Source organism: Diabrotica virgifera, chromosome 8 (assembly GCF_917563875.1).
Source record: "Diabrotica virgifera virgifera chromosome 8, PGI_DIABVI_V3a".
Lineage (NCBI taxonomy): Eukaryota > Metazoa > Arthropoda > Insecta > Coleoptera > Chrysomelidae > Diabrotica > Diabrotica virgifera.
The window spans coordinates 12,197,808-12,223,953 of NC_065450.1; the positions used below are offsets into that span (position 1 = coordinate 12,197,808).

The window sequence follows — 26,146 nt, forward strand, 5'->3', positions numbered from 1 at the left end:
GTCATCATGTTTACAATTTCCTGAAATCTCTCTCTATCGGCTGCTACGCGAAATAATTCTTCTACTGTGCAGCCACACCATTGTCTAATATTACGCAGCTATGAAAGTTTCTTTCGACAAATCCATCTCTTTCCCTCCACTTTTCCTTATATTATAGGGCGAAGCAGATGGTATTTAGGTCCTCTAATTATATGGCCGAAGTATTCTGTTTTTCTCCTCTTTGTGATGCTAATGGGCAGACGTTCCGAATTCATCATTTGAAGAACATCTTCATTGGAAGTGTGCGAAACCCACGATATCTTTAGGATTCGTCGATAGCACCACAATTCGAATGCTTCTATTTTATTTAGCATTGTGGTTTTTAACGTCCATGTCTCACAACCATACAATAGGATAGACCACACATAACATTTCAGCACCTTCTTTCGAATATTCATCGACAGGTTTCTATTACACAAAACTGGTTTCCAGGTCATAAAAGCCTTCCGTGATATTTCGATCCTAGTTATTATCTCTTCATCAGAGTCACAATTTACATTTAACCAGCTGCCAAGGTACTTTAAATGATTTACCCGTTCTAACTCCTCTCCATCAAGAGAAAGCTGACCTTGATCTATATTAATCTTTCCAACTGCCATCCACTTTGTTTTTGAAATGTTGATTTTAAGGCCTCTCCGATAGCTTGCTTCACTGACTAGATTTAGTAGTGTCTGAAGATCTTGTAAATTTTCAGCAAGAATGGCTGTATCGTCAGCGTATCTAATATTGTTGATTACTTCTCCGCCTAGCCTTACTCCCTCTTCTCTGTCATCCAAAGCCTCTCTAAAGATTTCTTTAGAGTACAGATTTAAAAGGGTGGGTGATAAAACACAACCTTGTCGTACTCCACGTTTTATCGGCAGTTTTTCAGTACGACTGTCTCCAATTTGGATAGAGGCTACTTGATTGTAATATAAGTATTTCAGCAGTCTTATATCGTAGTGGTCAAGTCCTGCTGCCTGCAGGCAATCGAAAAGTGTATCATGTTGTACTCGGTCGAATGCCTTCTCGAAGTCGATGAAACAAACATAAACGTTCTTTCGGAATTCACAACTTTTTTGTAATAGAACGCGCATACAAAATAGTGCTTATTTAGTTCCTAGACCATTTCTAAATCCAAATTGCTTATTACCCATTCCAGTTTCGCACAGAAGGAATACTCGGTTTTGTATAATACGTAAAAGTATCTTAAGTGTGTGACTCATCAAACTGATTAGTCTAAAATCGCTGCATTTGGTGGGCCTGCTTTTCTTTGGTAATGTTATAAACAGTGACTCCAACCAATCATCTGGTATTTTTCCTTCGTTGTAAATTTTGTTAAAGAAAGTAGTCAAGTAGGTAATGTTTTCCTCATCCAAAAGTTTAAGTAGCTCAACAGGGATTTGATCTGGTCCAGGGGCTTTATTGTTTTTGGCTTGTTGTATTGCTTTTATGACTTCTGACTTCAGTGTACTGGGCACCAAGCACCACGCACCACGCACCAAGCACCACGCACCACGCACCAAGCACCTAGCACCACGCACCAAGCACCGCGCACCACGCACCAAGCACCACGCAGCAAACACCACGCACCACGTACCAAGCACCACAAACCACGCTCCAAGCACCACGCCCTAAGCACCACGCACCAAGCACCAAGCACCACGCACAACGCACCAAGCACCACGCACAACGCACCAAGCACCACATGGCACCAACGCACCAAGCACCATTTGGAAACATGGCGCCTCAGAAGAACGGTCGTGTTTACGACTCGGAAGTTAAGTGTTGTAAAAAGTGTTATAAAGTTGCACAAAGTGGTCTATTATGTGCGAATTGTGGAACGTTATCCCATAGTGGCTGCCTGAAGCAACTAAAATCGATCAAATATATCGATGATGAGACAGTTATATGCTGTGAGGAGAGTGTGAGGTTAAGTGATCCACCAAACAAAACCTTGGATAGTGAGGCTGATGATGAGGATCCGAGACAAACTGAAATAAGGTACTTAAAGAAAATTATTAATCAGAATGAAACAATAATATCAAATCAACAAATTACGATAAATTTATTGAAGGAACAACTAGATTTATTTAAATATATGCAAATAGCTGATCAGTCGCCATCTACAAAACAAAATACGAATTCAATCAACCATTCAAACAGAGACCCAAATTTTGAACGACCGAAACAGTCTAGCAGTAAAATATATCCAAAAAACGAAAACACTACACCCGCAAAAAATGTTGCTGTAAATGAAAGTCTAGTTGTTGATAAAGAAAGGAGTTCCCCAACAAAAACTCTATTTAAAAATAGTACCAATAAAAATAAACAAGTTGTTTCCTTAATCGAAAATAATAAACAATTATCAGCTGATATTTTAAGAATACAAACGGAGGCAAAATGTTCAGATATCATTAATTTAACAAACGATGAGAATTTGATAAATACTGAGAGTAAAAATTCGGTTCCAGTTCCAAATAATAATGGGCAAGAATGGAAAACTGTTAGGTATAAAAGAAGGAATGGACCTATTGTTATTGGCAATAATGAAAACTCTGAAATCAGTGGTGTCCCAAAATTTAGTCATCTTCATGTTACTAGGGTAAACCAGCATACAACGGCAGATAATCTTAAGAAGATGTTAGAAAAACACTTTCCAGAAGTGATATGTACGTCCTTAACGGCTAAGCATCCCAACATATATTCATCCTTTAAAGTCTCAATTTTTGAACAACATTTTGGTTTAGCGATGGACCCAAAACTATGGCCCGTAGGCTCTTATGTAAGCAGGTTTTTTATGAAGCGTCCAACACATACTCAAATAAAATGAAGGATGAAGAAACGACCGTTAACCCTCCATCAAATTTTCAAAATAACCTAATTCAACAAGGCACGGTAAGCATGTTTCATGTCAATTTACAGTGTATATCAAATAAAGTCGATATGATCAATGCTTTTCTTGCGGATAAAAAGTTCTATGACGTCATATGTTTTTCAGAGCACTGGCAAACTGAAGAAAATCTAAAATTAATTAACATCTCTGGCTTTTCACTAGCTAACTTTTTCTGTAGGGTTGAAAAGAAGCAAGGTGGCGTTGCAATTTATGTAAAAGAAAATCTTATGTATTCTTCTCTTAATCTAAATGAATATAACGTAGAGCAAACTTCAGAGTTTTGTGCAATTTATATACCTTCAATGAGAACCAATGTTTTAACTGTATACAGATCAGGTAATGGTGACTGTGACTTGTTCTTGGTGAATTTTGAGAATGTTATAGCATTCTTACTTAACAAAGCAGACAAACTGATTATACTTGGGGATTTTAATATAAATTTTAAAATTAAATCTGACTCTTCTTATGATATTCAAAATCTGTTAATGTCTTTTGGTCTAGAAATAACGATAAACGATTATACTAGAATCACATCTCAATCCAGTAGTTGCATCGATAACATTATGACTAACTTTTCTGAAAATATCTACAGAGTGGGCGTATTTGAACCTTGTTTCTCTGACCATCGAGCACAATTTATATCTATTGATTCTGATCTTAAAGTTGTTGACACTAATCAATCACTTCAACGGTCTATTACTTCTTCTGGTTTGCAGAAGCTTAAATATGCACTAGCTAGTACAAAGATGGACTTTTTCTATGACACCAATAACGATCCCGATGTCTTGATGTTCTTTTTAACTGAAACTTATAACAACTTAATATTAAAGTTTTTTCCATTAAAAAAAGTACGACAAACTGCTAAAATAACACCCGTGCAATGGTTTAATGACGAATTAAGGTCTTACAGATCTAATCTTTCTCTCATTAAACACATTGCAGATGTCACTAAGGATCCCGATATTTTCAAACTATATAAACAACAAAAATATGAATATAATCGGCAGTTACAAAATGCTAAAAAGTCGGCTTACTCTGGTTTTATTACTAACTCCAATAATAAACCTAGAGACTGCTGGAAAATATTAAACTTCGAAAGAGGCAATACAAGATCCAGTTCGGTACAACCAGATCTATCTCCAGACGAAATAAATCAATTTTTTATTACAATCGCAGAGAATATAATTACATCCCTTCCCACTATTAATAACGATATCCTCTTCAGTTACAGAAACTATCCTTCCCCGAGTAAGTCCTTTTGTTTCCGACCCGTTGTGGAAGATGAGATCTCTCAAATAATTAAATCTCTTAATAATTCCAATTGTAAGGACGTTCACGAAATTAATAGCAAAATTTTAAAAGAAACTTACCAAATAGTTTTAACACCTTTCACTCATCTTATTAACTTAATTTTATCAACTGGAGTATTTCCAGAAGCACTAAAGTACTCAAAGGTACTACCTATCTATAAAAAAGGTGATTCTTCGAAAGCTGACAATTACAGACCCATAAGCATTGTTTCTACATTCGGGAAAGTGATTGAAAAGGTGATCAAACAACAATTATATTCTTATTTTGAGTCTAAAAGTTATTTTAGCAACTCGCAATATGGATTCAGAAGTGCTCGTTCTACTACAAACGCGGTATATAATATTGTGAGCGAGGTGATTGAGGGGCTTGAACGTGGCAATCGCATAGCAATTTCTCTCTGCGATTTGTCGAAGGCTTTTGACTGCGTTTCACATGACATTTTGCTCCACAAATTAAACTATTATGGAATCAGAGGTATCCCTCTTAAGCTTATCTCTTCGTACCTATGTGGTAGACACCAGGCTGTAGTGTCTAAAGGTTATCTCTCCGATTTTCGACCCGTAAAACATGGAGTCCCACAAGGTTCGGTCTTGGGACCTCTTTTATTCATTATATATGTCAACGATTTGCCTCATTTCATATCTCCGTACAAATCAGTACAATTTGCGGATGATACGACATACATAATATCAGGTAATAAAAATGAGGATTTAAAAATGGCTTACGAGGAAGTCTCTGATAAATCTAGCACATGGTTGCTGCGAACAAACTAAAACTCAATACTGAAAAAACGCAGGACTTGATTATATCTGCAAGTGGTTTACATGGCGATCCAGATGACAAAGACACTGCTAAACTATTAGGAATAACCATAGACAATCGATTGAACTGGTCGGCTCATATTTCACAAGTAAAGGCGAAGCTGTCTAGTTCATTGTTTCTTATTCGTCAACTAGCAAGGGTTGTCAACTTTGAGACATTGAAGGTGACATATTTTTCTTTATTTCACTCACACCTAAGCTATGGATTAATCTTATGGGGCAATTCAACAAATGCTCTTCAAATTTTCAGGATGCAAAAGAAAGCTATCCGGATTTTAGCAGGGGTTAGTTATCTGGAACATTGCCGACCTCTCTTCATCAAATTAAAAATTATGCCGCTACCTACTCTGTTGATATATCAAGTTCTGACTGAAATTCACAGAAAAAGGTTCCATTTAACAAAGCAGTCTGATGTTCACGTTCACAATACGAGATACTCCCACTATTTACGAACAAATCGCTCTAGATTGCGTCTTTCAGATAAAAATTGTCTTAATTATAACTACTACAATATTTTACCAAAAGATATTAAACAGCTAAGCTGTAACAGTTTCAAAAAAGTAATAAAAAGGTATCTGTTGAAACATTGCTTTTATTGCTCAGAAGAATATATGACTCATTGCAGAACATCTACGGAAATGCTTACCGTGACACAAAATATTTTTTGTTAATCTATATTCTTGTTTGTGATACATATTTATAAGTTGTGTTTTATATTTCTGTTTTATATACCTTGTGATTTTATATACCTTGTAATTTTTATATTCCTTATTTTGACTTTGTAATTTTGACTTGCTACAAACAATTTTTTTTTTTTGTAAAGTAGTTAAATAAATCTATCTATTTAAATAAATCTATCTATTTAAATAAATCTATCTATCTATCTATCACCACGCACCAAGCACCACGCACCAAGCACCACGCACCAAGCAACACGCAGCAAGCACCACGCACCACGCACCAAGCACCAGGCCCCAAGCATCACGCACCACGCACCACGCACCAAGCACCACGCACCAAGCACCACGCACCACGCACCAAGCACCGCGCACCACGCATAACGCACCAAGCACCACGCAGCAAGCACCACGCACCAAGCACAAAGCAACACGCATCACGCACCACGCACCAAGCAACACGCAGCACGCACCATGCACCAAGCACCAAGCACCACGCATCAAGCACCACGCACATCGCACCACGCACCTCGCACATTGCATCACGCACCTCGCACATCGCACGTCGCACATCGCCCCTCGCACTTCGCACCTTGCACCTCGCATATTGCACCTCGCACCACGCACTTCGCACCACGCACCTCGCACCTCGGACCACGCACCTCTCATTCACACACACACCAGTGTATGTAGTGAGTATGTAGTATGTAAATAGTAAATAGTGGGTCACGAAGGATAAACACAAAAATAACCGGGCCACGGAAAAATAAGTTTGGGAAACGCTGATCTATCTGATGGACAACTTTATTTTCAATACTGCGTTGCTTAAAAAACCTTGCGTATGTATGCGCAAAATAATATAACAATGACACATTTTTAGATATATTAGACGACAAGATGGGCCCACCCGCAAGCTTCATGCTGCGGGGGCCTCTGTTACGTCCCTGATTTCGTTACAAGTTTCCACGGATTGGTCTTCTCCCTTCTCATTATGTGCCCATTCCATCTAATTTTCTGTGCTTATATTGCTCTAACTATGTTCTCTTGACCCATCCATTCGTGTATTTCGTGATGCATCCATTGTCTTGCATTTTCTAATTTCTGGTATCTGATTTTTACTTTTGGTTCTTTCTTGTTTTTCTATGCATCTGATGTCCTTTTGAGCTTATAGGCTTAAATTCGAGATGTTCCACAGATCCGATTAATCTCGCACCGTAATTTGAAGGCTAATTTAAGCTTTATTATTAATTTTTCGAATTTTTAAACGGTAATAGCTACATAGACGAGCTTCTGTATTAAGGAAGGAGATAATTTTAATAACGATTATATTATAACTTTGAAACTGATAAGAGAATCTTGAATTGTATGAAAATATATATTGTTTATAGTTTTATAGGAAACTTCAAAAGAAAAATTAAAGTAGCTGTTACTAAAAATTTATAAAGGAAAAATATATCATCATCATCATCAAGAATTTTCATTCCAGATGGAATATTTGCTGCTCTTAGTTAGAGCTCTCTGATTCGCTTATTGCAGTGAATAACTTCGTATTATTCTTGTATATTGTTAAACTTTGTTAAATGACTTGGTATTTGTTACAATTTTCTTCCACTCTTATCGATATGTCCATAGTTTCCTCCAGTTTCTCACTTTCAGAATTTTGATAGCCCTGGTTATCTGATCCTTCCGTATCTCTCTGAGTCTTCCCTTAGTCCCCTTCAATCTCTGTCTTCTATCTGGGGATCTTCTTAATCAGTAGATCATTTTTCCTTCTATATAATATGTGTCCTAGCCAATTCAGTCTCTGCGCTTTAATAGATTGAACTATCTATTCTCCCTTCATTATGTCTCTTAGTTCATGGTTCATTTTTCTTCTCATTTCTCCTGTTTCCTTCTTCAACATTGTGGATAAGTGCTTTTTTTTCATTGCCTATGATTTCTCCAATATGTTTTGTTGCCTGCTGGTATTCGCTCTGATTCTTCTTCACTTCTCTTATTTTTTCCATTCACAATTACTTCCAAATATTTAAATTGTTGAACTCTATCAAAAGTCTACTTTTAATATTGATTTCTTTCTTGTTTTTATCTTCTCTTCTACATTAGAGTAGATATTTTGTTTATTTTCGTTAAGTTCTAGGACTCTTTTCCTTGCTTCATTTCCCAGGGTTGTAACTACTCCTTTTAGTCTTTCCTTGTCTCTTCCCGTAAGGAATATATCATATGCATATGTTACAATTTGTGTTGAGGAGTGGGCTAAAGTTCCTTGAATTCCGCTGGCCAACTAGCAAATATTCGGCCAACAACTGGCTTAACTGTTCCTTCTATTACTTTTTCCTCCCGAACAAACTTTCGAGAAATGTAAGCAAGGGCCTCCATGCTCAAATTCGAGATGTTTCAGAGGTAGTTTAATCTAACATCCTAATTTAAAGGTTAATTTAAGCTTTAATATTAAATTTTCAAATTTTTAGAAGGTAGTGGCTACAGAGACGAGGTTCTGTATTAAATAAGATAATTTTAATAAGGATTACATATAGGTCTGGATCCCGCGTATGAAAAAAAAGTTGATTAATAGCAAGCTGATAATTTGTTAATAGCTTAAAGGTGTCTAGTCGGACAAGCTTTGATATATGGGAACACTGGAACAGGGGATGTTTTAATTGTGGAACAAGTTAAAAATTTGGAACGGTCAGACCACGAAAACGGCACATGTATTGTGCCCGACAGAACAGACTTAAACTCTTCGAACAGAGATTAAACTATCATGCGAAAATCAGACTGATATTTATCACCAAATGGGCGTTTTAATGAGTGGAACATGTAGAATATGTCAAATGCCAGGAATGATGACAGGTGATAAATAGCAGTCTGATTTTTGCATGAGAGTTTAATCTCTGTTCGGAGAGTTTAAGTCTGTTCTGTCGGACAAAATAAATGTGTCGTTTTCGTGGTGTGACCGTTCCAAATTTTCAACCTGTTGCACCATTAAAACTGCCCCTGTTCCAGTATTCCCATATATCAAAGTTTATCCGACTAGACGCCCTTAAGCTATTAACAAATTTTCAGCTTGCTATTAATCAACTTTTTTTTTCATACGCGGGATCCAGACCTAATATAATAAATATAAAATTGAAAGAATTAAAATGGAAAATTTATGTTTGTATGAAAATATAGAGGTTTATAGGAAATTAAAAAAAATAAATTAATAAGTGGAAAAGTATAGCTTAGTATAAAATCATAAGGAGTTTGGGAATATAATTATATATAGAAGATGAGGAAGCTTCCCGAGGAAGCTGAAGCTGTTTTCATTTAAAAATCCTTTTTATATGGGGGATCACCCCATTATGGTTTTTGTTCTACAGTTTCTGTTGTGACTTGTTGTCTCCATCCCAGTTTAGGTCTGCCTTTGGTTCTTTTATCTGGGCCCGGATTACGTACACTCGATACGCATCGTATCCGCCATGTTTTACTGTAGCGCCTTATGGGAAAACATGGCGGATACGATGCGTATCGAGTGTACGTAATCCGGGCCCAGGTATCCATTCCGTTATAAGTCCTAACTGATTACTCTTCTCTCTTCTTATTATGTGCCCATACTATCTAATTCTCTGTGCTTTTATTCCGCTATGTTCACTTAAACATATATTCTTGTATTTTGTGATTTTTCCATTGTCTTGCATTGTCTCCGTTTTCCCTCTTTGTTCCAAGTAATTTTAATTTTCTTCTAAAAACCTGGTTTGCTCTTCTTCTCTTTATGTTAATGTAAACATCTGAAGCATATGCCTCTATCCTGTATTGTTTTAATTGCGTCGCTAGTTCTTCCATTTCTTCTGCTTTGAAGCTTGCTCACATTCCATATTCCATTTTTTGTCACTCTCTTAATTCCCTTTTTTTTGTACTATTCTCGTTATTGTGAATATACCTTAACTCATTTTCCTCTTCATTTGCTGGCCCGTTTCCTTTTCACTAATCCATTCTTTTTTGTTCAGATTTTTTTTTGTCTGAGATTTCAATTAGCCTTCCGATGACAAACCGGATGACCAACGAGGGTAAAAAATGACCCCAGGTCAAAAATGACCTGGAATGAATGTTTTCAGCGTTTAAATCTTGATCTAACAATACATCCTCGTTTTCTGATACTATTTCACCTATTTCATCAACAATTTCCTGTAACTCAGCCTCAGTAAGATATTTGCGGGACATATCTTATATGTACACAAAATACTAAGAAACTATAACAATATACGCCAGGAAATAATATTAATGACTAACTGTAACAGACAGGAATGTCATGATTCGTACATAACAGGCACCAGAGTCTAAAAATAGATTTTGATAACGCGCAGTGTAAAACTACTTAAAATTCCACATAATAGACGGTATTTTACTAAACATCAACTTCAGAATATATTTTCTATTCGCAAAATATAGGAAATTTTTTTTATTTCAAAATATAAGGATATCTAGAATGATATTAACGTCAAATAAAAAAATAGTGAGTTTAAAATTGAAAATACTTTTGAATTTATTAAAGAAAAACATACGCCGGGGTCCAAATTTACCGCCCTTGGTCATCCGAAGGTTAATGTGAGTTTATTTTCTCTTGCATTTCATTTTAGCACTTTTTTGTCTATTGCTAATTTCTGGTATCTGGTTTTTACGATTGTTCCTTTGCTTCTTTTTGGTTTTACTGTGCCCCTGATTTCCTTTTGGGCCTCTAGACTCAAAACGGCTTTCCCAGCCGTTGGGGGATAGCGTATATCTGCAGTATCATAGTCGGTGTATGAAAGAGAAAGTATTCTATATTATTGAAATAACAAATTTTATATTATTTGTTATTGAGAGAATAATGGGAGAATATGAGAGAAAGTATTAGAAATAATAAAATAACAAAGCTAAATTATTTATTTCATTATTTCGACTATAATACGGCGCATAGACGCCATCCCCTACCGGTATATTTAGAAGCTGGGCACAGTAGCTATATAGAAGAGGTTCTGTATTAAAGGAGACAATTTTAATAAGGATTATACAGTATGTCCCTGTAAATTGTATCCATATGGATACCTTTTTTATTATTAATTTTACGAAAAAAAGCCAATATTTGTATGGTCCAAAACCCAAGATTCAACCATAAAATATCAAATTGTATGAATGTTATAATATGAGGTATGTCAAAAAGTTAGAATTTCACTCAAGAGTAAAAGTAGCTTTATTTTTCACAATACTCAAAATTGTTATTATGAAAAGTTGTTAAGAATTAAAAACTATATTATAATATGCAATTACATCCTTCTAATTGAAAAATTTTTTTTTTTGAAAAATTATGGATAACCTAACATTATTTTCAGTTATTTCAATTCTGATAACTCTTTTATTATTAATTTTACGAAAAAAAGTTATTCTTAATAAAAAGTTCTGGATGGTCTAAAACATAAAATGCAACCATCTTATAACAAATTTTATAAATTTTATACGAGGTAGGTCAAAAAAATAAATTTAGATCAAAAGTAAAGTACCTTTATAGTTTAGAATATTTCAATTAGAAGAATGTAATTCCATACTTAAACATAGTTTTTAATTCGAAATAACTCTTCATAATAACAATTTTCAATATTGTGAAAAATAAACGTTTTTTACTCTTGAGCGAAATTCATATTTTTTGACATACCTCGTATAAAGTTGATAAAATTTGACATAAGATGGTTGTATTTTAGGTTTTAGGCCATGCAGAACTGTTATTAAAAATTTTTCTTGGTTTGTATGAAAAGAACTTAAAAAAAAGATTAAAGTAGCTGTAACTAAAAATTAACAAGGGAAAAAGTATATCATCATAATCATCAAGGCTTTCCATTCTGGATGAAATGTTTGCCACTCTTAATTAGAGTTATCTGATTCTATTATTGCATTCTTCTTATGTATTGTCAAAGTGTGTTACATGACTTGGGTCTTTCGTTACTATTTTCTTCCACCCCTGTCGATATGTCCATAGTTCCCACCAGTTTCTCACTTTCAGTATTTTGATATCCCTAGTTATCTGACTATGCAGATGCAATCAGATATGCAGACGATACAGTTATTTTAAGTGATGATATGAATGGATTACAACACCTTTTAAATGTCATTGACACAGTGGGAAGAGAGTTTGGCCTAAACATAAACTGTTCAAAAACAAAATACATGGTATTTAGCCGTTTGGCCCATCAAGATTCACGGTTATATGTTGATTGTCATATAATTAAAATAGTATCCAGTTTTAAATATCTTGGTTGCCATATTACCGAACAAATAGATCCAGATAAAGAGATAAAATTTAGAATCGAGATAGCCCGCACGACATTTTTAAAAATGAGGTCATTCTTCTGTAATGATAACTTGCAACTTCTACTTCGAAAGCGCATGATTAAATGTAACATTTAGTCAGTCTGCTTGTATGATGTCGAAGCATGGACATTAAAAATATCCACCATTAATCGTTTGGAGGTCTTTGAAATGTGACTGCACAGACGTACACTGAAAATACCATGGACGGCTATGCTGGCAAGTGTGGCAGTCTTTAAGAGAGCAACTGCTGCCCGCGAGCTGCTTGATAACATAAAGTATAGAAAAATGGCCTATTTTGAGCATGTAGTAAGGGGATACCGGTATAATATTCTTCAACTTATTATGATGGGTAAAATCGAAGGACGCAGAGGAATTGGTAGAAAGCAGGCCTCTTGGTTGAAGAATATCCGGGAGTGGACAGGAATAAAGAAAGCAGAACAACTATTTAGAATATCTCGAGACAGAGACAGTTTCGCCATGTTAATCGCCAACGTCAAGGAGACTTGACAGGGCACGTTAAGAAGAAGAATTTATCTGACCTACCCGCATCTCTCTGGGTCTTCCCCTTGGTTTTTCAGTTTCTGGCTTCCATCTTGTGACCATCTTAATCAGTAGATAATTTTTCCTTATCTGTATGTGTCCATGTCCGAGCCGTCTTAGTTTCTGCGCTTTAATGAATCTAACTATATATTCACCCTTCATTATGTCTCTAAGTTCCTGGTTCATTCGTCTTCTCATTTCTTCAGTTTCCTTCTTTAACATTCTGGATAAGTTCATGTCCTTCATTGCCTATAATATATCCAGTATGTTTTGTTGTCTGTTGGTGTTCGCTCCGTTACTTCTTAATATTTCTTATTTTTGTCATTCACAATTACTTCCAAATATTTAATTGTTAAACTTTTTCAACTCCAACACCCCTGAGGGGCATAAAGAGTTTCGAGAAGAAAGATAAGAAGAAGAAGAACCCTTTCAAAAGTGTAGCCTTCTATATTGATTTCTGTATTCTCTCGTATTTTTATCTTCTAGAACAGAGTAGATATTTTGTTTATCTTCGTTCATTTCTAAACCTCTTTTCCGTACCTTATTCGCCAGGGTTATTGCTGCTTGTTTTAATCTCTCTTTGCCTCTTCCCATAGCTCTGGTTTCCTCGAAATCTGGTTTCCTCGGCACCGGCAAATTGCGACCGCAATATTGTGGCGAACGACGTCATAGAAAACTGTACCACGCACAACGATAGCAGTGGTTTTCAAGGATACGTTGGAAGCCACTGCAACGCAATATGACAGTGCCACCGGTAAAATATATATTGAATATATATTGAATGCGGTAACCAATGCGGCGAGAAACAGTAACGGTTTATTGCAAAGGTCAAGTGCGGTGGTATATGAAAACAGTACTGACGACGCTTTCTGAGCTTACACATTTCATTGCAGCAATAAAGAACTCTGATTTTCCACCGCAATCTGACGTCAGTCATTGCATTCTTACCGTCGCAATTTACCGGTACCGCTTTTGAGGAAATAGCTTTAGAGGTGGATTCCGAAGTCTAATAATCTTTGTTTCATTGTAAATATTTAAATACTTATCACTTTTCATTTGGTTTAAGTTTTTATTATTTAATCGTCTTTTTAAACAGTTAATATTATAATAGCCAGATGTGGTATCCACAATAAAGTAGTGCACAGAAATGGTAAATGTATACCTATAGGTAATTGATTTTACAGGGTGTCCAGAAACTCTCCCGACAAACAAAGACCAAGTATTCGTCAGATAATTTTAGGAAAATTTAACCCAATTCACCTAGTCCGAAAATGCTTCCTAAAGGAGCTAGAGCTCTTTGAAGATGGCGTTTTGGAATTAATTTTTCTTAAATATCTCCAGAACGCTTTTATTTATAAAAACGAAAACTAGTACGCTTATTTATCTTTCAGAGGTTAATCGATTCCATCAATTACGAGTTTCTTGTAACAGTCATGGGTGCCCCTTTTGGGTAGGTCAACGGTTATTTTATCGCATAACTTTTTTATCCTTAACTTCTAAGCATTCTTGCCACTAGATTATTAAATTGTGAGGTATTCTAGTACAAAAAGGTACTCTTGCTTTAAGTCGCTAGGATGCACCATTTTCTAGAAAAATCGATTTGAAAATTTTTCGTCTTTTGAATTCGAAAAAAAAATTGAAAAAAGTTTCACAAAAAATGTATTTTATCGACTAAAAGCAAGAGTAACTTTTAGTACTAGAATACCTCATAATTTAATCATCAAATGTCAAAAATCCTTAAAAATTAAAGACAAAAAAGTTATGCAATAAAATAACCGTTGCCCTACTCAAAACGGGCGCCTATGACCGGTACTAGAAATTTGTAATTGATGGAATCGATTTTCCTCTGGAAGATAAATAAGCCTATCAGTTTTCGTTTTTCTAAATAGAGTCGTTCTGGAGATATTTAATAAAAATTAATTCCAAGACTCCATCTTCAAAGAGCTCTAGCTCACTTAGGAAGCATTTTCGGACTAGGTGAATTGGGTTCAATTGTCTTAAAATTATCTGAAGAATCTCCGATCTTCGTTTGTCGGGAGAGTTTCTGGACACCCTGTATATTATATATATAAAATTAAATGCATTTGTCCTAAATTGTTAATGTAACACTAGTCAAGGAAATAGTATAGACTTTTTAAGCAATATAAAAGTTATAACTATAACAATGGCTTACAAAAACTAGACTCCCAAACTTCTTAAACTAACTGTACTGAAAAAGTTATTTTAACGCACGTACCACATCTGTCTTCTATGTCATCAAATATAAAGTTTAATACAAACATGAGGTTTAAACTAAGTGCCTGGTGTAAAAACGTATATATCATCTACGTTTTGGACTTCTATTTTGGTTCTATTATATTCATTATTCTGAAAATGGAAAATAAATCACAACGTTATACGTTAACACCCTTTAGCCCTTGTGTATGTTTTACGTCAAAGATTCTAAAACTAATCCGGGGATATACACAAGATAGCGATTATCCCGGTTTTGTGAGGATTTCCTGCAAGAAGGCTTAGAAACATTATACGTAAGTTTGTTACGCCATTTTAAATCAGTAGATTTTCTTACATCAGTTATCTATGAATGTTGAAGCTTCTTTTAAACAATTAAGAAGATTTTTGAATACTTGATGGATTCGACCGTTACTTAATTGAAATTCATTTTATCTAATAATAAAACACTGAACATTTTTGGTTTCAATACTTCGACAAAATTTATTACAATTAATGTCACTACAGCTGTTCCGACAGAGTGCCTTTCTCAAGTGATATGCTATATTCGCTATTATACTACTATGTGTCTGAATTTTGTATCTAATTTAATAAGTTAGGAGTGGGGAACTATAATTTTGAAGTTGATCCAAAAATATCCCATATTATTCAAACATTTCTTATATTCGTAGGAATACGTGGATGATATACTACTATGCATTACACGAACTTTAATCAGTTTCTATCATACATTAACCCTAGATTAGACAAGGTGAAATCGGCGGGTTCGTTGGAAAAAATATTCCCATGAGATTTTTTTGCATAATCACATTCGTGAGACACCCCAGAATAAGGTTTAAGAAGTCGCCCACGCGAAAATTAGTCCAATTTTTTTAATCAAATTGCAAAAATCAATATTTTCGGCCAGAAATTTTTTTTTTTGATTTTTTTACCATTCCGGACAGAAAAGGTCTCTTATAATTTTTCTCTAAAGTTGATCGTGTTCGAGTTATAAGCAATTTAAAATTTGAAAATCGCGAAAATGGCCATTTTTAAGACTTAATGACTCGGTTAAAAGTGATTATTATGAAAGTCAGAAAGTGACTAAATTAAATTTAAAGCCACCCCTTCATGATCCTGAAGAAATTTGTGTCATTAATTTTTACTAAGCTGTTGTTTTTAATTATTAATAATGAGTGGTAAGATCGTATTGACGCGGCTGTAAATGCGAGTGAGATTCGCCATTGGACTGCCTAAACGGCATCTCTTTCGCACTCATCATGGACGGACGTCTAATACGTGCATGTCGCTCATTATTTGTACATAAAAATAACAGCTTAGTAATCAATTAATGACAAAAATTTCTTCACGATTTTGTAGCGGGGGCTTTAAATTTTGCTTTAGTTATCTTCTGACTTACATAGTAATAACTTTTAACCGTAAAACACTGAAAAACGTTTGTTTTTCTATACTTGCACAAAATTTATTACAACTATGTTATTACTACAGCTGTTTCGGCAAAGTGCCTTTCTCAAGTGATATATTTTACAATGTGTTTGCCTTTTTAAGTCTTTAACTGAAGAGGTTGAGGAGTGGGGAGCTGTTTGTCTCGAGTTGGTCATTCAGAATTATATCTGTATTTTTCAATTTATTAATTTCCATTGATTCTAAAAGTGATAGCTTAAGGCCTTTATTTTGAATATGTAGAATTTGAAACTCTTCATTGAAAGAATGATTATGATCTAGAAGGTGAAGTGCGTATGTAGAAGTGTCTGTTTTTCTATTGTTGAAAGCCCTTTTGTGTTCTGCTATCCGTTTGTCAAAAGTTCTGCCAGTTTGACCGATGTAAGTTTTCGGACAGTCACCACAAGTTAGTTTGTACACACCACTCTGTAGTTGCTTTCTCTTTCGGCTTTTATTGTTTTTCAGTGTTTTATTGTGAGATAAAATGAACTTCCATCAAGTAACGGTCGAATCCATCAACTTTTAACCGAGTTATTAAGCCTTAAAAATTATAAGAGATTTTTTTTATCCAGAATGGTCCAAAAAACCTAAAAAAAATTTGTTTCGCACAAAAATATTGATTTTTACAATTTGATTCAAAAAAATTGTTAAAAAAAATTTGGACCATTTTCGCTTGGGCGACTTCTTGAATCTTATTCTGGAATGTCTCACGAATGTTATTATGCAAAAAAATCTCATGGGAATATTTTCTCCAAAGAACCCGCCGTTTTCGCCTTGTCTATATTATTTAATTGAGCTTTAGGTGGTCTTTCGTCATTTTTTCAACATCTAGCAGAAAGTTGGAAAAGAAATACAAATGCAATTATAAACATTTTTATTCCAAAAAATCAGATAACATACAATTAACAAAATTCTAAATCAAATACGACATGTGAAAGTCCTGAAATTAATCTTTCCACCAGTACAGAAAAAACCCAGTACCTTCTGCTCTATCACATATTTATATAGGCAATAATATCAACAAAAATAGGCAAGCACCTAAAAAATAAAGGAGTGACATCAGCTTTCAGACCGAACAAACACTTACCGGCACCTACCACGTGGGGTGCTACCAGCACCCCATAACACATTTTCATCAGATATTTGGTATTTCAAGTTTGTTAACCGTGCTGTGCGTCATAGTAGCTTTCTATAATATTATAGCATAGATCTGTTAGTTATTTAGTGTCATTCTGAACTTGTAGCTCTAAAGTCGAATCGGGGTGTCATTATCTGTCAGTTTGTTTTAAATTTTTTTTTTTGTGTTTTTGATAAACAGGTCAGATTTACATTTTTTTATTGTAATAACCGATTTAAATTATTAATATAGTCTCTATACTCAATAAATCTTAATTTTTTTGGATATTTTACTTCACTTCATTTATTATGGGTTGGTACTCGCTAATTTGCTTATAACACCTTTTTAATTTTATTTTTTAACTTTTATAATATATTAGTAGCTAACAAGTTAATAAAATATCAACTAAAAGGGAAGTTCCCTAGGTTGGCTGTATACCATATAGTTAAAAACTCTAACAAGAAGTAAAACCACTTCTATGTAAATTGGTATATTTATTAAAACTTAAAAATCCCAATGGATTGAATAAAATATGTCCAATTCAGAACGTTTTCAGACCTATCGGTCCATCATCAGTGAATGTGCATACTTGCTAAATAGCCCCAGAACCAAACAATGGTTGGATTTAAAATTCGATTTACATTATTTAAAAATAATATTCAACAGGCTAAACGCCGATGTTACAGGATATTGCCTATGGGAACATGGTGAAACCCTACCAAAACCTCAATCAACCATCTTAGGCCAACTTTGACTATAAAGTCTTTATAGTCTTTTAAAGACTTTATAGTCAAAGTTGGCCTAAGATGGTTGATTGAGGTTTTGGTAGGGTTTCACCATGTTCCCATAGGCAATATCCTGTAACATCGGCGTTTAGCCTGTTGAATATTATTTTTAAATAATGTAAATCGAATTTTAAATTCAACCATTGTTTGGTTCTGGGGCTATTTAGCAACTATGCACATTCACTGATGATGGACCGATAGGTCTGAAAACGTTCTGAATTGGACATATTTTATTCAATCCATTGGGATTTTTAAGTTTTAATAAATATACCAATTTACATAGAAGTGGTTTTACTTCTTGTTAGAGTTTTTAATAAAATATGTTTTTCTATATACTTGTGTAACTCAACACATTATTTTGTTTATAAACAAGAAGATCACAGAAAATTTTTAAGGGGTGCTGTGAGCACCCCACATGGCAGTTGACGCCTTTCAAAGCCACGTGACAGGTGCCGGGTTAAGCAAAAACATTAAGAACAATAACCGTCAAAAGGAAAAGCAAGTACATAGTGGTGTATACAAACTGACATGTGGGTACTTTCAAAAATATTACATCGGTCAAATTGGCAGAACCTTTGACAAAAGCTTGGCAGAACACAAAAGAGCTTTCAATAATAAAAAATAGATTCTACGTAAACACTTTACATTCTAGATTCTAGATCATCGGGGTTGTTTAGTCTACATTTCATAGTCTTTAATTAAACATTTTGAGAAATAGGGAGCTGTTTGTCTTAAGTTGGTCATTTAGAATTATTATATCTATATTTTGTAATTTATTAATTTCAATAGATTCTAATATAGATAGTTTGGCCTTTAGTTTTAATATGCAGAATTTGTTCTTCATATTAAAACGTTGTTTTAATATGAAGAATAGTGTTAATTAAAAAAATGATTATCTAGAAGGTGAAGTGCGTAGGTAGAATCTGTTTTTCTATTACTGAAAGCGAATTTTTCTATTGTGTGTTCTGTTATGCTTTTGTCAAATGTTCTGCCAGTTTGACCGATGTAAGGTTTTGGACAGTCACCACATGTCAGTTTGTACAGACCACTATGTACTTGCTTTTTCTTTTGGCTTTTATTGTTCTTAAATTATTTGCCTAATTTGTTGTTAGTTCTGGAAGCTGGTGTTATTCGTTTCTTTTTATTGTATATGGCAATTTTTGTTGATATCTTTCCTGTGTATGTGAATATGTGACGGAAGGTACTGGATTTCTTAAGTGGTAGTGGGAAGGCTAATTTCAAGGTCTTCTTGTGCAGTTTTTAGTTTAAAACTTTGTTAATTATTGGTTGGTTTACTGCTATTTGTTTAATGATGTTCAGTTCTATCTCGAAGTTATATTTTGAAAGGAAAATCTTTGTCAATATACCTATGTAACATGCTACAGTAGGCTGCAAATTGTGTATGGCTAGGTTTATCAAATATGGAGAAATTACCTTTGTTTTACATTAAAGATTTTAAAACTAATCCGGGGCTATACAAAAGATAGTGATTATCCTGGTTTTGTGAAAACATTAGGAAACAAGGCTTAGAAATATTATAGATGCGTTTGTTACACCATTTTAAATCAGAAAATTTTCTTACATCAGTTTTATATAAAATGTGGAAGTTTCTATTAGACAATTAAGTAGTTTTTTATTTGAATACTCCTTTAAATCCTAAAAATTTTAAACTCTAGACATAGCAATATTAAACCAACCACGTGCAGTCGATACGTGAAACAATTGTGCATTTAATAGTCCAGAAAGCCACTGCGCATCCGCTGGGAAAAATATTCTAATTCTGATTTTTTGCACAATCTTACTCAAAAAGGACCCCTTTTAACAAATTTGTATGTTGCCAGGACCAAAAGGTGGTCAAAAATTTTTTAAACGTTTTTTTTTGTTTTTTTCCTAAAATTATTTTTTTTAATGGAACAAAATTTTTTTAGGTTTTTTGGATCATTCCAAACAGAAAAGGTCTTTAGTGACTTTTCTCTAAACTTGATAGTTTTTGACATATAAGCGATTAAAAATTGAAAAATTGCGAAATCGGCCATTTTTAACCCTCGAAAACTATGTCAAAAACTCAAAATTTGAATGTTGCCAAGGTAGGTAGACATTCTTTAATCATCGATTGATAAAATACCGAAGAGTTTTTTGCAATACAGTATCAAAAACCCCTTTGTTTTTTAATTGCCAATCAAGCGTGCGCGACACTATTTTCCACTGTTGCATGTGTATGCAATATGGTGCAAATGAAAGGAATAAATTCGTTATTTCGCAAACCTGCGACTTTAAGGAAAAATCCCGAAATAGGTCGATTTTTATTTTTAAGTTATGATATTGTGACATATATGGTATACTAGTGACGTCATCAATCTGGGCGTGATGACGTAATCGATGATTTTTTTAAATGAGAGTAGGGGTCGTGTGGTAGCTCATTTGAAAGGTTTTTCAATTCTCTATTCAGTAATATAAAAATTTACATAATTGTTTATACAGGGTGTCCAATAATTTAATTTTTTTCTCAATTTGCCAAATGATTTAATTTAATAAAAATTTTTTGACACCCTGTATAAATAATTATGTACATGTTTATATTACTGAATAGAGAATTGAAGAAACTTTCAAATGAGCCGGCACACGACTCGTATTCTCATTTAAAAAAATTATCGATTACGTCATCACGCCCAGATGGATGACGTCACTAGTATACTATATATGCCACAATATCACAACTTAAAAATAAAAACCGACCTGTTTTGGTATTTTTCTTTAAAGTCACCGGTTTACGAAATAACGAATTTACTCCTTTCATTTGCACCATACTGTATACACATGCAACGGTGCAAAATAGTGTCGCGCACGCTTGATTGGCAATTAAAAAACAAAGGGGTTTTTGATATTGCATTGCAAAAAACTCTTCGAGATTTCATCAATCGATGTTTAAAGAAGATCCACCTACCTTGGCAACGTTCAAATTTTCAGTTTTTCACATAGTTTTTGAGGGTTAAAAATGGCCGATTTCGCAATTTTTCAATTTTTAATCGCTTATATGTCAAAAACTATTAACTTTAGAGAAAAGTCACTAAAGACCTTTTCTGTTTGGAATGATCCAAAAAATCTAAAAAAATTTTGTTCCATGCAAAAAAAATAATTTTAGGAAAAAAACAAAAAAAAACGTTTAAAAAATTTTTGACCAACTTTTGGTCCCGGCAACATCCAAATTGGTTAAAAGGGGTCCTTTTTGAGTAAGATTGTGCAAAAAATCCGAATTAGAATATTTTTCCTAGCGGATGCGCAGTGGCTTTCTGGACTATAATGATAGAAGCATATGTATAATTTGGACCACATATACTACATATATACAGGGTGTTTCATTAATAATTGTCCATATAGTAACTGGAGAAACCTTAGTACAAAATACGAAGATTTAACCTAAAACACTTAGATAAAATGTGGTTCCTTACTGAGTTACAGGGTGTTTTATCTAAAAATTTAAAAATTATTTTTGCTCAGCATTTTAAAACTATTCGACGTATCCTTTTCGTACTCGGCAGGAAGTATAGGTACTGTACAAATTGCTAAATTATGTTAAACAAACGTTTCTGTCTATTACCACAGGCGTACTACGGGGAAAAGTGAATGGTTGACCCTTTACAAATTCTACGTCACTGGCGGAATTGCTATTTTAGTTTAATTTTGGATTCTCCAATACTTTCTCTGAAAATAATATACTTCTGATTCGTAACGATAAAGTCATTAGTTTTCGAGATCTTTGAAGTTAAAAATGAAATTTCACGGTTATTTTGATTAATGTATTGTGTTGTTTCATTTTTAACTTCAAAGGTCTCGAAAACTAATGACTTTATCGTTACGAATGAAGAGTATATTATTAACACAAAAAGTATTGAAACATCAAAAAATTACACTAAAATAGCAATTTCGTCAGTGGCGTAGAATTTGGGAAGGGTCAACCAGCCACTATCCCCTGTCGTACTCCTCTGGTAGTAGCTAGAAACGTTTATTTATCTTAATTTAGTAGGGTGTACAGTACCTACATTTTCTGTCAAGTATAATAAGGATACGCCAAATAGTTTTAAAGTACTGGGTAGAAATATTTTTTAAATTTTAATCATATGAATCATATCATAAATTAATCAAAATAACTGTGCCGTTTTATATTTAACTTCAAATATCTCGAAAACTAATGACCTTATCGTTACCAATGAGGAGTATATTATTTACGTAGAAAGTATTGGAGAATCTAAAAATGACACTAAAATAGTAATTTCACCAGTGGCATAGAATTTGGGAAGGGTCAACCATTCACTATCCCCTGTCGTACGCCTCTGGTAGTAGCTAGAAACGTTTGTTTATCACAATTTCGTAGGGTGTATAGAAGTCGCACTTTCTGCCAAGTATGAAAAGGATACGTCGAATAGTTTTAAAATTCTGAGCAAAAATAATTTTTAAATTTTTAGATAAAACACCCTGTAACTCAGTAAGGAACCACATTTTATTTAAGTGTTTTAGGTTAAATCTTCGTATTTTGTGCTAAGGTTTCTCCAGTTATTATATGGACAATTATTAATGAAACACCCTGTATAAAGGTTCAAATTTAGATATGAGGCCATCTCAGATTTTTCCTTTTACAAAAATGACGGGCATTCAAAATGGCGACTATACATATGTGACTAATAGCACGATTTCAACCAAAGGTATATAGGTTCTATTTTTGATGTATAAGATCGAGGTCTTGAATCGGAAGAATCGGTTAAACATAAGTTGTGTTTTCCTGGTTTTTATGTAAAAAGATGTAGTTTTTTTTCAATTCTTACACCATGTATATATTAATTTTTTAAAAACGTAATCCCGCTATCGAAAAGAGCGTAAAAATATTTTTTGGAAATATTTTGAACTTTTTAGTTACGTTAATTACCATTTAATAAATGCATAACGTATCTTCACATGTATCTATGTGTGGCAGAGTAGTGCAAATATTATAAGAATCATTGAATATATCTGACGCGCTCGAGTAACTGTAAAAATCCCCGCTTGGGCTCCCCTACCATTATAAATTGTAAACATTATATATGTTGCCCGACAATATTGATAATATGATTTGCAATTATTAAAACGAATTAATTAATTGTCTTTTATTTGTAGTACTGCATTTTAATAATTAATTTTATTTGCTAGATACCTGCAATGTTTACGTTTTAATAACATAACCTAAATCTTACTTTTTTTTCTTATTATTTTTTGGACTATGGCCTTGACAATTATCCAGTAACCAGGACCAATATAATTGGCCAATATAATTAAAAGTGCTAAAAATGTTGCTGAGCTATGAAACCAGGTGTCGCTCTTCCGAACTTGCACGGTCCCAATAATAGATTATTTCTGCAAATATTATCTACGAGTGAAAATTTGTAGGAAGAACAATAAAATATATACATACTGCAATAACTATGATTGCTTTAATGTTGAATTTCCTTGAAAATGTAATTTAAAACCAGATAGTAAGGTTACAAATCTCTAGTTTACACCGTTAATCCTTCGTTTTTGACCGAATAAGATAATATCTTGTTAACAGATGGTTAAGTGGTATACTTGCATTGAACAACGCAATATTAAGTTTAATCGAATATTATTTTTGAATCTGAAGATAATCTCTAATTGAATAATTGGCCTTAAGCAAATAATATTCCGTTTTTATATTACTTTTGAAGTGTTTCAAATATTATTATTTTCAGTAAAGTTTCAGTTCTATTAAAAATTCGAGCCAGTGACCCATTTCTTGATACATGCTTATTCGTTACAGATCGAAGTTGGAATTTTACGAGCAGTCTTGTGCAGTGGACGCTGTAACAAAAAAGTGCGCCGGGTCGCCAGTTGAATGCCGATCGGCGATTTTGGGAATTTTAGGGACGGATCTCCGAACGACGTGCGCCTGCAAAGGAACTGACATGGCCCAGTTGTACGAATGTCTCGGCTGGCAGAGACTTCTCTGGGTCAATCCCTGTGTAGGTAAGTAAATAAGGTTTTTGTGACGAAATGGGATTGCATAAAAGCACCAAAATCAATCTTAGGTGAAACGACAAATTGTCTTTTTAAAATTCAGGTCCGGCAATATTTTATCAAAATTCAATGTATATAGAATACATCCAAAAAATTTATAGGCACGTTTATACTTCATATTGTAAAATTATTTTTATTTCCAGAGACCAGAGACAACCTCTATATTTTTTAAAATTAGGTTAAGTTTTTGTAGTGATTAATTCATTTCTGGTTTTTGAACACTAAAACGCTAATAATAGTCCCCCTTTTATACCGCTATCGTGGATTTGGGGCTATAGCAGACTAATTGCTATAGCTGCTTGTACAGCAGGTTAGTGTGCTAACTGTCGTGCGTACTATATACAAGGAAGGTAACAGGACTAGTGCTACGCTTCAACCGCCTTACCCGTTGTTTTACCCAGGGTACTCATTTTATTCAGGCTGAGGCGGCGTCGTACCTGTAGACATTTTTAAAAATATGTCTAGATGTTCTCTTTGGAGCTGGGATTCGATTTCCGGCCTTCTGCGCAGAAGTCAGACAATTTACCGACTATCAGACTAATCTAATTCCTCATATTATATATCTCATATATAAGAGTCTGCTTCATGCTTCGGAATGCTTTTAGAATTTGGATAAGATTCTCGTTACGTCTAAACAGCCGTAAATCTTCTGCGACCTTCTGCTGTAGTAAATCAGTGGCGTAGCAGTAGCTGGTTAACATTACCCCTCCTTGCCTGACTGGAACTGGATACTGTTATCGGCAACTGAGCTCTCTGGTACAACTCGCAGTTGTATAAAAACTTAAGGATCGGTTTTAGCTCCAGAACTCTACCCATTCGAATTGCAACAAAGTTCTACCTCAACTTCTTCGTCATTAAAGATTTTCGCCGCCATATTTCCGGTAACTACTGGCTATTCCAATTGGCGGCATTTGATCATACTCTTAAGGCCTATAACTTAAGGGTTCCCGCCTTTTCCTAAGGGTTTTGAATACACCTATATGCCCTCTTGATGGACTGACTGATGTGAAGTACTTCAGCTATTCTGGTGTTTGGAACCACCAACTAGTTCTCTTCTTGTAACCATCATCATTTTCAGTACTCGTTTAAGAATACCGGCTTCCATGAAAAAGGAGTCTCATTGGACCTAATACGTTTTATCAATTGAGCATAGGATTGATATTTTTTACCAATATATTCGACACTTTTCTTCTTTCCATTTTGGAATTTTCTGTAAAACTCGATCTGTCTCTTATTCTTCTCTGATCTTAATAGGCGTCCACTTCTCGTTCACTACCGTTGTTCTTAGCACTGCTGATTTCTTAGACTTTTGTCTTGTTGCAGTAGGAACACTATGCTGGGCACGACCTTCCAGAGAGAGAATCAGCATTCCTGGAGGTAACTCCGCCCATAGCACTTTGAAGTCGAATTCTTAGTTGTTCAATTCATCTGGTCATCTCACACTCTAAATTCTTAAACTGCTGGTGTCTTTATTGATTGGTGTTTTACCTATAGTGCTTTTTACATGATCTTAGAATGTGTCACATTTCATCATATTTCCAGTACCTTATGGTCTTCGTTTTCTTGTATGCAATGTCTTTTAGGAGATTAACAAGCTGTTCAAATTTATCTTTATTTTCTTCCTCTTTTACAGTCCTAACCTTACTTTTCCCGCCAGAGGCCTACGTAGCTGATTTATGTTCAAGGGCGCTAGATAAGAAATCGACCAGCGTCTTGTGACTAGCTTATCGCAGTGATCTGTCTATATCATGTTTATGAAGATCATAATTAAATGTTTTCACAGTCCACTTTTCTATCATGTTTTCAGGAGATGTTGAATAAGTATAATATCACAGTAACCTGAAAATATCCACTCCAAGTCGAAAAGTGCTGTATTTTAGAATTGTGTTTAAAAATTTAACACCGCCGGTATGCGGTACCGC

At 34.3% G+C, this 26,146-nt stretch overlaps 1 protein-coding gene across 1 annotated transcript in view; it reads left to right on the forward strand.

The window, feature by feature from the left end:
- Positions 1-26,146, forward strand: part of LOC126889489 (uncharacterized) — a 258,815-nt gene that overhangs the window by 142,758 nt on the left and 89,911 nt on the right. The window contains exon 5 of the mRNA XM_050657823.1: positions 23,968-24,173. Coding sequence (XP_050513780.1) covers positions 23,968-24,173 — 206 coding nt within the window. The remainder of the gene's footprint in view (positions 1-23,967; positions 24,174-26,146) is intronic.